Below are 13,314 nucleotides of genomic sequence, written 5' to 3' on the forward strand. Positions count from 1 at the left end.
CAGGTCAGCCCTGAAGATGTGAACTGCAATGTTCACGAAACGTCGGCAAACAATTCGTAGTAGTTTTGTACACGAGTGAAACCCGAAATATCTCTTTTTATCTATATATATATACATAAATTTTAATTATATACATATGTGTGGAATTTTACTAATATTTAAAAAGAAAGCAAAACATCGAATTACCTACAAACTATAAAATTCTGAAAAATATTTGAAATAGTTAACATATTGCACAGATTCTACTCAATTATTTAAATGAAATTTTTGACCTCGACGAAGAAATTCGTATAATTTATAAACTTAAGGAATGAACATTATATTTAATTATTTTGTTAAAAATTTGGTTAATCAAGAAAAGTCAATCTTTTTGGTCGAAAATTCAATTTTTTGGTTGGTAAAAAAGTCCTTTTTCGGTTGAAAATGCAACTATTTAGTCGAACATCACCCAATTACAATTATTATTAATGTTTCTCAATAAAAAATAATAAATGTTACCAGGAATCTTGGAAAATTTTTTTTATTATCTTGAATCCTTTCACAATCCTTAAAAAGTCTTAAAATTTTACTTTCAGAGCTTAAAAAATCTACACGTAAAAAAAATTAGGAAATCTTTTGAAATTGTTTGACAATCTTTTTAATTAAAATTATATTCACAAAATAAAATAGTATTTTATATTTTCTTTAAAAATCTTCAAAAGTCTACACTAAATTTTTAATGTAATTTTCAAATTTATCATTTTTGAATCGTTTTCGAAACGTTTTAACATCTTTTAAAATTATTTGCCTATTTTTTTAAATGTTGAAAAATTAGAAACATTACCTTTACATTTTCCAGGTTTTTTTTTTGACAATTATGGAAATCTTCTGTTCATTTAAAAAATATTTTTAAAGTTTAAAAAAATTAATATTTCAAGTTTAAAAATAATAAAAAATGTTAAAGGAATTATTAAGAAAATGTTATTTTTATCTTGAAACCTTTCAAACTCTTTAAAACCTTAAAAATCTTCAAAAATCTAGATTAAAGAAAATTTAGACCTTCGAATTTTTAATTATTTCTGAAAATTAAAAAAATTTAAATATCTTTTGAAATGATCATTAAAAAGTTGCAAAATTTAACTTCACAATCTTCAAAAATTTACATTTACAGAAAATCAGGATTTTTTTCGAATTTTAAATTATTTAAAAAATTTTTTCAAAACTTTTAAACATATTTTAAAATGCTTTATAATTTGAAAATACTTATAAATTTTTAAATATTTAGGAGTCTTTTGAAATTTTTTGAAATTTCTTGAAATCCTTATAAATTATCTCTTAAAATTCATTTAAAAAAAATGAAAAATCTTATAAATTTTCTCAAGGAATCTAAAAAAAAAGTTTATTATCTTGAAACCTTTCAAAATTCTTATAAAGCTTCTGAATTTGTTGTTTAAAACTGTATTAATCATAAATCATTATTCAATTGTTTTTTATAAATAAAAATGTATTACTTTGAGTTATAAAATAAAAGTTTCAAAAAAAGAACAATTCAAATTGTAACGTTCAAAGCAGTGGCGGATTTACCGAACAGGCAACGTAGGCAGCTGTCTATGGTGTCACTTTTTAGGGATGGCAAAATTTCGAACGTTTTGAAATTGCGGATGAAAATTGTGATTCATCAATTGTTATCAATAAAATTATTTCATAACAAAGGAACCGCATATTAATCCTATCCTTTTCAATATTTTCCTCTGCTGATAAACACTTATTTAATTCTTCGAAAAAACTATGAAGGGGTGGGGGAGGGGCGGCAATTTCGCAACTACCTAAGGCGGCAAATTGTCTTAATCAGCCAATGGTTCAAAGATTAAATTTAGATGTCTACACATTTTAACGCTTAAGGCTTTCTATTTAAAACAATTCAGCTTCGAATTTTTTAGCTTTGAATATTCGAAATTAAATTATCCATTTTAAATAAACATAAAAATTGCTAAATATTTAGAAATGCTTATTTTTTAATTTTTTGTTGAGAACATACTCTTAAAGGAAAATTATAAAAGATTGCAAAATATTTCAAATGATTTCTTCAAATATTGAAATAGAATGTAGAAAATTTGTATCAAACATATTTTGAACAAAATGTAGATTTTGGAAAATTTTGTGAACAAAGTCGAAACTTTTTAAGGATTTTGAGAGGTTTCAAGAGAATAAACAAATGTTCGTAAGATTCATGGGAAAATTTCAAATTGTCAAGGAAGAATCTGAAAAATGTAAAGGATTTTTTTTAATTTTTCAGAAATTAAGAAGAAAGTGTTAGGAAAAATTAGAAATATTTTAAATGATATAGTTTATAAGGCTTGGAAGAACCTTCAAGCTGCTGCAGTTATACCGGAAGTCGTTAAATTATTTCCGAAATTCCGCTGCCGTTGATCCATATGCCAATTTTTGTTTGCTATCGCTCCATTATCCATTATTCCCAAAGAACTTTGCTACCGATATCATAAACGCCAGGCTGTTGTTTAAATTTTTCTAATTTATTGCTGTCGCCACATTATCCACAAAGACCCCGCTACAATCTTAAACAATGTTTAAAATTAGTTACTCTCGAAAAAAATGTGAACCCCTCAAATCTCCTATACTTTTTTTTTCTTTCGCCATTTTTTGTTTACTACTGCTCACGCCTGCAACTTACTTTATTTTCTACTAAAATATTTTATTTGATTAAAATGTACATATTTCTATCCAGTAGTATTAAATAAAACAATTATTTTATAAATTACCGTGCAAATTAACTCGCTGACCTCCCTCATCCATTAATAAACCACTTATTATATTTGTTCATTCTCAAACCTAAACGTTTCTAGTACACCGAACTCTCGCTTTCAGTCACTCTCTTCTCAGCCTTCCAAGGCCATTTGAAGGCAACTCCCGACACTTTACTGAAAGCGAGAGTTTGGTGTCTATTTTTTTAATTCTATCCAAAAGTTACCCAGATCTTGACTTTTATCATTCCAGCCAACTAAATTCCTAGTTTATAAGAAATAAAATATGGTTTATTTTCTATTGTCCGTTGGAGGCCTATGACGTGGTAATCAGATTACTATAATTATCGCGTCACAGGTGGAAAAGTCGTCCTTGTTGAAACACTTTTGCTTTATTTTTGGTCAATTTCATTTTTTAAGAAATTGAATTTATTTGTTTTCAGTCCGAAAATAACCTTAACACTCTCCTCATTTATTTTCTTATTTCTTTTTACCGTTACGTAAAATAAATTGGAATCCGGATTTTTTGTTTGCTTTGTTGTTTTAAGGTCATGGTTGGAAGTTATTGGAAGATGGCTAAAGGTATTATACACTAGCAAGTTTATCAAAGAACTATGCTCAGGAAAGTGTAAAAAAAACTCCGGAACATGAAAAGAAAGTGGGTGAAAATATAAAGGTTGAAATACTCATACTTAAATCTTACGGGGATAATTGTTATATTCGTATTGTAAACTGAGGCCTGCTAGCCTTACAAAATTGACTGGCTTAAACTTCCATTTTTTAGAGAATTTTCTTACAACTACCTCTTAAGAATTAACAATCATCCACACATTATATCTAATCCGCTCGCATTTCGCTTCACCTCGCACGCATGTCGCTATTTTTTTTGCTATGTCTCACATTGCCAGCCTCTGCCTCCGCGGCTAACCCCTAATACTTATCTACTATTTACAATATTTATATTTCTTTTCACCTGCTTCCTCTTCTATTTACAATATTTCCTTCTCCATTTTTTTTCTCGTTCATTCTCTTCTTCTCTATCTTCCCAACACCCCCTTCAACCATGCTATTGCCCTTTTGCCCCCCCCTTTCATTCAACAATATCTCCATGCTTATCCCACTTCTTTCCACCTCTTCACACTCCTCCAACCAGTGCTCCCTCCCTGTCATAATCCACACATAGTTTCCGTTAAACCTTGACTCTCTTATTCTCTACTCTCCTTCTGCATTCTCTTTCTCCATGCCATTCTTTTGAACTAACTCATATAGCTTCCTTCCTTACTCGTGCATTCTTCTCACTTAATCCATCTGCAATCCATTCGTTCTAAAATACCTTTCCCTTTTCCCCTCCATCTTCGCTCACCTACGTATGTTCTCCTTCTCCCACCAACACTCCCTAACCAACTTATTTCCGCCCTCTTCCAAAATTTTCTCCTCATATTAACACGCTCGACTCCCCGTTATAATTCCTAAACTCGTTCTTCCTGTCTCCCTCCTGACAATATAGTTCCGCGTATTCCTTGCCAACCCCAGTGTTCACTTTAAATACCTTTCTGTATCCTATTTACCTCTTCACTTATGTTCTACCTCTACACCGTCACTCTGCCAAATAAGACACTCATCACTAACGAATCAAACAATTTCATTCTCCTTACAAAATCATCTGCGAACAAGCTCTTCCCCAGCCCCTACATCTGCCTTATTACATTTTCCCTGCTCACACTCTCTTTTATATGACCATCCACTCCTCTATTCCTCCGAAACACAAAGCCCAGGTACACAAACTCCTTCACCTCCTGTACCGATTTTCCCTTCCAGTTCCACTCCCCTCCCTTATCTCTCCCACCTCCTTTTCTAAACACCACAACCTTCGACTTGTCCGCATTTAACTCTAGCCTATTTTTGTCTAAGTATCTTCTCAACCTTTTCTTCATCTCATTTAAAGCCTCTTCGCTATTTGCTAGAATCACTATGTCATCTGCATATGCGAGTGACCATATCCTGACTCCTCCTACCCTAAGTCCTCTTACCACTGCGGCCGCTAGCTTAATTTCCACATCGGCGATTAAAATTGCAAAATGCGTTGGGCTAAGCGGGAACCCTTGCTTCAACCCCCTATCCATCCAGAAACCCTCAGAGTCAACTGAAAGTCAACTGAGGGCATTGATTTTACAAACAGGTGACATGGTATAAACGGCTAGCGAAATCATCTAACACCTTATTTAGATGCATTTGGGTGAACCAGGGTACCTGTTGAAGGAAGGAGCTATTAGGCTAAACCATCTTAGGTATGCCACCGCAGCACCTTCTAATTCGGCAGAGGGCTGCGGCGCACAGTGGGGGAAAAATGAACAAAATTCGTTAGCCGCCACAAATCTTTACCGATCCGAATGAAATTTTGTTTGCATATGCAGAAGAGAGTCCTCTTTAACGCACACCTGCAGAGAAGACGTTTTTATTTTGTAAATATACATATAGAAAGGTATATCTTCTTATTCCTTATGTTTCAGCCATAACGCATAGCAGCCAATAATGACTAATATAATGTCTAATGAATAATGGATTTTGTGGAATTTTTATTTGAAAAATATATTTTTTTGCATAGCACCGACACTTTAGACAAATTTGGAGGAAAAACCAAAATTCTAAGACCTTATTCTTCCTTATTATAATAAGAGTTTGGTCATTCATTTCAGTAAACGACGTGAAAGTTAAATCTTGGGACAGGCGCTTTGGAAGGAACGTTTGGAAGAGGAACCTGGGACAGGAACCTTTGGAAGAATTCTTTACAGAAACATGTACAGGTTCCTTTAACAGCTATAAAGTTGCATTCCTTTTATTTCCTTGAACATTCAACCTTCAACATTCAACATTCAACCTTCGTGGATTAGTTCCTACGCAGGTTCATGTGAAGAATTCTAAACATGCTCCTGCATATGAACCCACACCTCAGTTGGCTCTGTGAAGAAACCTGTAAAGGATCATTCAAAGGTTACCTCGCATACATGTTTCTTTGCAGGGCCATATACAGTTTCCGTCGCCAAATTCCTGCACAGGCACCGTCAAGATTACCAATACAGGTTTGTCTACTAGTTCGTGTACAGGAACATGTGCAGGATCCTCCGAGGTTCCTGTACAGGAATTTTCAGCTGGGGATCGCTTGCACATTTTATATACGGATTACAAATGGACACATAACTTCCACATTTCTTTTCACAAAAGCTAGCTTTTTTTCTATTTTTAGATCAATCCTTATTTATGTGAGGAAAATTTGCTAAAATAAATAAGAAAAATAATTATTAGCTCAACATTTCTGCAGTTTTTGATAATAATGCAGTGGCCGACAGATGGAACTCCAAGGAAATTCTCTATAATATTATTGATGCAGCCCCGTCCAGAGTTGATTTCCAAAAGATTTCACTTTGACGCCTTTTACCGCAATAAATGTCCAAATGCTTATACTAATGAGAAAAAATAAAGCCTTAGAAGTTTGGGCCTTCCCTTTGATTTCGTTAAAATGGTCGGTGTTGTGAGTGAAAATATATTGTTTGAAAATGTGATCAAGTTTCGTCTTCTTCGAATGAACTCTTACGTCAGATTTTCAATCTCTCTTCTTTTGGATTATATCTTTCCACAATTTCACTTTCACGTCGTTTACCGCAATGAATGACCAAGTTCTTATTATAATAACGTAGAATAAAGTCTTATAATTTTGGCTGTCCCCTCAGATTTTGTCCGACTATACGTTAGTATAATTCATTTTCATCTCAATACAAATTAAAATTAGATATACATATTTTCCAGTTCCGGAAAAGTGGGGGATTTGGATTTCGTCCAATTTCAGAGAAATTCGGCCATTTTCAAAGTCGTTTATCCAACACCCTTAAAAGCATTTAAAAACACAGTATTAGACATTTAACGTTTTCAAGATTGATTGCTACAAAGGTAGCTGTGTTGAAAACTAATTTTTTAACTGTATTTATCATTACTTTATATTTTGTTAATTAATCACATTTTAATAAAGCGAGAGTTTTATGATAAAGTAATGTATTGTCATGCACAATCCTACTATGTATATTTTGCAAATCGAAGGAAGCAAAAAACTGCCTTATAAAAATATGAATGAAATTAAAAGTACAGAGTTTGTCAGCATGATAAATAGCAAAGATGAAATATTGTATAATACAGACGGTATACTACATGCTTTGAGAGACTCTTTTGAAATTTTTTTGGGGATGAATCTATAGGTCACCACAACTGCAATGCAGAATACGATGCGTTAGAAAACTCAATTGTGAAAGTCTGTGTCAATGAGGTTAGGGATATAAGTAAGAACTTAAAAAAACGGTAAGGCTGCCACATAGACTATGCGAATTGATAAATTTATGTATCTAGATAGAAAGTAAAATATTCTAAAAAATACTCATTCTTAGAATAATGAAAATAACAGAAGAAAAGATATGGGAAGTCCAAAGTGGATTTATGCCAGGAAGATTATGTATGGATCAATTATTTAGCTTAAAACAGATCACAGAAAATAGTTTAAAAGTAGGAAAAGAAGTTTACTATCCATTAGTTGACCTAGAAAAAGAATTTAACAAGGCGGATAGACATAAACTTTGTGAAGTCCTGAAAAAGTAGAGAGTTAATGGATTGCTCCTACAAGCAATAAAAGCAATATGTACCGGTAGCAAAGCGAGTGTAAGGATTAATGGAAAACAGAGTGACTTTTTCGATACTATCCCAGCTGTTAGACAAGATTGCGTTATATCCTAATGGCTATTTATAATATTCATGGACACATGTCTAAGAATGGCCCTCTTCGACGAAGGTGTGGATCTAAAAACCGTAAGGGTACGTGGATTAGCGTTCGCAGATTATAAGCTTGTTATCGCAAAATCAATCGGAAATTTGCAAAGAATCCTGTCCAGTACATGAAAAAGATTCAAAAGCATTTAAAGTTAAAAGGGATGTGCCAGGATTGAAATTCAATTTGTGGAACTATCCGGATTCATGAGTGTTTTGGTAGGTCATAATTACGTCGAAACCAAAACGTCGAATTCCAACCGATTGCGTGAATTTGGGAAGATCCAAAAATCGAGACAAGCTGTGCCGCTCATCAGACATCAAACATGCACCGAGCATTGAAGCTGAACGAAAATTAAATTTAAAACAGTCGGAAAACATATGGTGGGGATCACTGTTATTATTAACTTATATTTTTATCACAGTACCTAAAAATTCAGTTCTATTTCACGAACAGAGAGCAATTCTAATTTTATATCAGCTTATTCCTTTCAAACCCAGAAAAGGGGTGTTCAGAAACCGGATTCAAAGGGAATACCAGATTCCAATTACGTTTAATTCTTTTGAATCTTCTTTCATTGACTGGGCGAACAAACTGAATAAAAGCATGAACAATATAGTCCTTAAAATTAACGCAAATAAAACAAAAATTATGGTGTTCGAAGAAACGATCCCTCATAACAAAATGATATCCTTGGCATATCCCTTAGATATCTCGGTAGGATATAGGATATCCTGAAAAAATCTCCCAAAAATCTCCCGGGATATTCTTGGCATATTCCAAGGATATCGAGATTTCCGCCCCGTACGAATCCGCTCAATGTCCTGTGTGGGATATACACAATTTTGGCAATGGAATCCAATATTTCTGAAATGCATATTTATTAAAATATGTAGAATGCCTGAAAACATTAAGCTTTACAAACATCCGTTTAAAAAAATACCACTTTGTACAAATCTCGAATATTCGGTTTCTTTCAAAATCCTATCTCAGTATAATTAGCAAGAAATGATTAATGCGAATAATTTCCATAACCAATAACAGCCTACTTACAATAAAAAATAATTCACTCCCTAAAAATTTAAAAGTTGGCTGTTATTGTACCTGTAAAATCTAAATTGCGCAGTTTAAAGATCGCACTTTTTAAACGGCAAAATCAGTTTTTATGATAAAAAAAAATGAAACTAATATGTACCGCGTTCGTTTGTATAATATAAATGACAATTGATTATAATTTGGCCCAAATATTCGAGAAATTGTTGATTTTTGTTAAAGTGTCACTTATTACTGCGCGACAGTTTTCGCACACTGACAGCCATGATGGAATTTACCCGAAAGTGACATTACAACGAACTTTACTATTATTGCACTTTATAATATTGTACTTTCTATTAAATCTCCGGAAAATACCTAATATTGTTAAATTATTTCTTATTTTTCTGGTGCGATTGAATATGAATATAATTGGGAGTAGATGTATTTAAATTTCCAGTAATATACTAAATTATAGAATTGGGATATCTTGGGAACATCCTTGGCATATGAATTTGGAACATTAATGGGATATCCTGAGGATATTCTGAGATATCCTTGGGACATTCCAGGGATATCGAGATTTTCGCCCTGTAGGATACTATTTGTTATATCCCTAGGATCTCCTGGGATATGCTCACAATATCCTGGGAGATAAATGGGTTATCCCGCCGATATCTCATGCTGTAAGGGGAGTGAGAAAACAATATGCAACATCGTATTAAATGATGAGATAATAGAACAAGTTGATAAGTACTTTAATCTTGGTAGCTTATTCACTATGGACGTAAAGATAGATAAGGAGTTAGATAGGCGTATAAAGGATGGTAAGAAGGTTATCTGTAAAGCAGGGCCCATTATCAGAAGTAAAAATATATCAAATACAGCTAAAAGGGGATGACATAATTCTATATTTGTACCAACTGTGCTATACTGTAGAAAAAGATGGACCTGTTAAGAAGAGGATAAGAGTACAATTAACGCGATCGATATGAAGTTTTTGCACATAATTTGTGGGGAAACTTTCATGGACAAAGTAAGTAACACGATAATCGACTAACGAAACAAATGTATCAAGGTAAAGTAAATAGCAGCTTGCCCAAGCTGAAAAAAGAGAAGTAAAAAGGGAAGTATGCCAGGACAGAAAAGTAGGGCTATAAATCTTCTACTATATAAAATTCAAAATGGTACCGTTGAGGCTCGATACCGCCCACACCGTTGCATAGATCGACTTAAAAATGTATACACATGTAGATTAGACACTGTAGATGGTTTCTACCGCAACCCGAATCGGTAACTGATAATAGATTTTTTAAAATAAAAAAGGCAAGATAGCATTGACCGCACACACACACACACACACACACACACACACACACACACACACACACACACACACACACACACACACACACACACACACACACACACACACACACACACACACACACACACACACACACACACACACACACACACACAGAGGTTAAAATGTTTCAAATCATTTGTGAAAATAATACGTTAAACCTGTCATTCATAAATATTAAAAAAATGCAATTAAAAGTAAGCTGAAATTCAAAAATTATAATTACCAATATGGATGAAAGGAATAGAATTTTCGTGTAATTAAATTTGAAAACTATAATTAAAATATATTAATTCGATAATAACATAATTCCTAATGATGGTTGTATATTAACTGTTTTTGTTATTATTTTCAGTAAAAAAACTATGACTGTCACCTCATTTTTTGACGCTGTATAGACGTTTGTTTGCCATTTGTCTGTGTTACGTTTTATTCTTTTCCTACCAGTTCCAACACGCTCATTCTCGGACATTTTTCGGATGGAAAATCGGATATTTTATTCTAAATAACTTATGCTTCTTTGCAGATCACACGCTTGAACGTAAAAAAATTGCGTTCATAGAAATAAATACAGAACAAAAAGATAATACTTCTGAGGTTATTAAATATTTGGATACTGTAAACGAACTGACTATAAATAAAAAGACATTTTTTAAGTTGGGACATTCATTTGTTTTCGAAATTTCGAAATGGCACACACGAAACTCCTCTGCCATTTCTACAATTGTCAACCGGTTTTTTAAATCAAATTTTCAGAAAAACTTTCTTAAAGCCTATAGTGAACAACTTTCACGCGATAAGTTATTTGAACAGCACTTTTTAAATGACCGTATTACTGGTCACATTGCGCGAAATGTGGTTTTTGTTTAGAATTAATTTGTTATTAAAAAATAATAAAAATATTACTTTTTTAAACAAAGTGCGTTATTATTGCTCATTTTGAGCAATAATTTTCGAATTAAAAAATTTGATTAAAAAATTGGTCGGCCGCATCAAAATGAATACAAAGGTATATTTTGTTTCACTTTTCGACAAGTTTTCGAGTGTTTTGCGGCTTATTGCATCCATCACCTCAATATTCAATTCATCCTTTTTCTTTTAATTTGTGTTACGTTTGTTTTAGGGTGATGTACGGCATGTTCGGACCTGACCACTGTGAGGAAGTTTAAGTTTTTTCGTGGGTGACGTTGACCGGAAGCCGCAGCGAAGACGAACCTGATAAGTATGAGCAAGTGTTTAGTAGGGTGGAAGTATTAGCACGAATTCGTTCAAGCAGCGAAAATCGGGTAGCTTTTATTCTTAAAACAACTCCCTAAGCAAAGACGTAAACTACCTTTCAGAGTAAAATTTCCTAATCTCTACAGGCAGAACTCTATGGAGATTGGCTAAATATCTTCCGAGCTACTCGTGGGAATGAAATGAGTTCTTTCCTAAATCAAAAATAAAACACCCAGGTAAGTCGGAAATTAACCCACTGAAAAAAGTATCTTCTCCTGTGCAAATTGCAATTACCGAAGGAACCATCTGGGAGTAACCCTGGCGTAGCGGGATATAGGGACTTACGTAGTTAACTTGCATGCAATGTTGATACCAGGGAGTCAAACGTAATGGTAAAAATATGACAAGCTAAATTGTCGGATGCTGCTAGGAAGAGGTTGAGATGTCAAATTGTTAAATCAATCGAACGTAACAACTAGCAAAATGCAGACTCCAAAGAGGCCCCATTCTGATAGCATCATACCGAATGAAATCAGGGGTTTGAAGAAGATGCGGCTGAGAAGTCCAGAAATATTTTATAGCCACCCTACTGAAAATTTCTATATAGGTTTCTATATAGGATCCTATATAGGAACCTACATAGGATCCTATATGTTTCACCTATAGGTGCACCCTATAGGAAAGGGCATAGGATCCTATATAGGTGCCTGTATAGGGCACTCCCTTATATGGTACCTAATGGTACCTAACCGTTGGTACTTAACTGTTGGTACCTAACTAATGGTACCTCATGGTACCTAATGGTACGTAAGTCTCTAGGAGCTCCTGGAGGATCAAAAAAACTTCTGCACAGCCGTAGGTGCCATAGAATAGTATTGTGCATCTGGATCTGGTCCCATACAGAAACATTTACATGATCCTATATAGGATCCTATATAGGAACTTATATAGGATCAATTATAGGATCCTATGTCATTTCCTATAGGTGAAACATATAGGATCCTATGTAGGATCCTATGTAGAATCCTATGTAGGTTCCTATATAGGAACCTTATATAGGAACCTATATAAGAATTTTCAGTAAGGCAGGCCCTTCATAATAACCTAAAAGTAGCCACAGTTGCCAAACTTTTCACAATAACTAAACTCGATGAAGACCAGGTCAAGGAAATTAAAGCGGCACATACTGGACTTTTTAAAAAAGTTTACTTTCAAAACCTAATATCTCTCGAACGAATTGACCAAAATAGATGCACCTTGAACCAGGTAAAAGCTCGTTAACTCCGCAATACTAGAAAATAATAGTGAAAAATTTTCCTGTATTTCGCCACCTCTAAAATGAGGAAAAAGACTGTCATTTTTTGACAATATTTACCTAAATTCTAGTGGAACTGGAAAAAATGTTTCTTCTAGTGAAAAACACCATTTTTCAGATTATTCAATGATAAATTTAAATCATCCAGGAAAAAAAGCATAGCACATTTCATTTCCGAGAAAAATCCAGTTGAAAATGGAATATACAATATGGAGAGACACGAATCGGAATCATTATACGAACTGGATAAAAATAATTATCCTTATCTTTTTAAGGTTGCTCAATCCAAATATGACGTCATAATTTCAAAATAAAAAATTGCGGATCCAATATGGCTTTGGGCTACACTGCCCAATGCAACTAATTATATGGTTTCGTTACCAGTATCGCGCAGTGCCATCACAATAGGCCTTTCTCGAATGGAGGACATGATTCATTTGGGAGTGACAATAGGACCGGACTGAGGCGGCAACCAGGCAGTGACCCCAGACAAACGGGAGAACATTATTTTAATCATTTTTATTGGTAGCTTTAAAAAAGTATCTTGGGGCCGTGTAAGGTCATCCTCGCCTAGAGGCTGGACTCTACGGAACAGTGTTGTACGATGTTTTCTCACGTAAATTTTCGGCTCTTGCTTACCTGCTAGGACAGAAGATACATGACCTCAAATAAGCATAACCGTAGCTTCTGGAACTTACAACTTCACATTATATAGCTCAAGAAAGAGGAAAGGCAAGTGACTTCATGTACAAGAGGGGGGTCTTCCAAGGGGACTCTTTCAGTTCGCTACTTTTCTGCATCTCCCTCTTGCTTCTATCTATTGTGCTCCGAAGGA

General features: G+C 33.9%; 1 protein-coding gene across 1 annotated transcript in view; it reads right to left on the reverse strand.

Annotated features, from left to right (window-relative positions):
- LOC117179941 (S-formylglutathione hydrolase) overlaps positions 1-10,546 on the reverse strand; it is a 26,167-nt gene extending 15,621 nt beyond the window's left edge. The window contains exon 1 of the mRNA XM_033372173.1: positions 10,323-10,546. Within this exon, the coding sequence (XP_033228064.1) occupies positions 10,323-10,418 (96 nt within the window). The 5' untranslated portion in view covers positions 10,419-10,546. The remainder of the gene's footprint in view (positions 1-10,322) is intronic.
- Positions 10,547-13,314: the final 2,768 nt, after the last annotated feature.

Source organism: Belonocnema kinseyi, chromosome 9, assembly GCF_010883055.1.
Source record: "Belonocnema kinseyi isolate 2016_QV_RU_SX_M_011 chromosome 9, B_treatae_v1, whole genome shotgun sequence".
In the NCBI taxonomy this organism is placed as follows: domain Eukaryota; kingdom Metazoa; phylum Arthropoda; class Insecta; order Hymenoptera; family Cynipidae; genus Belonocnema; species Belonocnema kinseyi.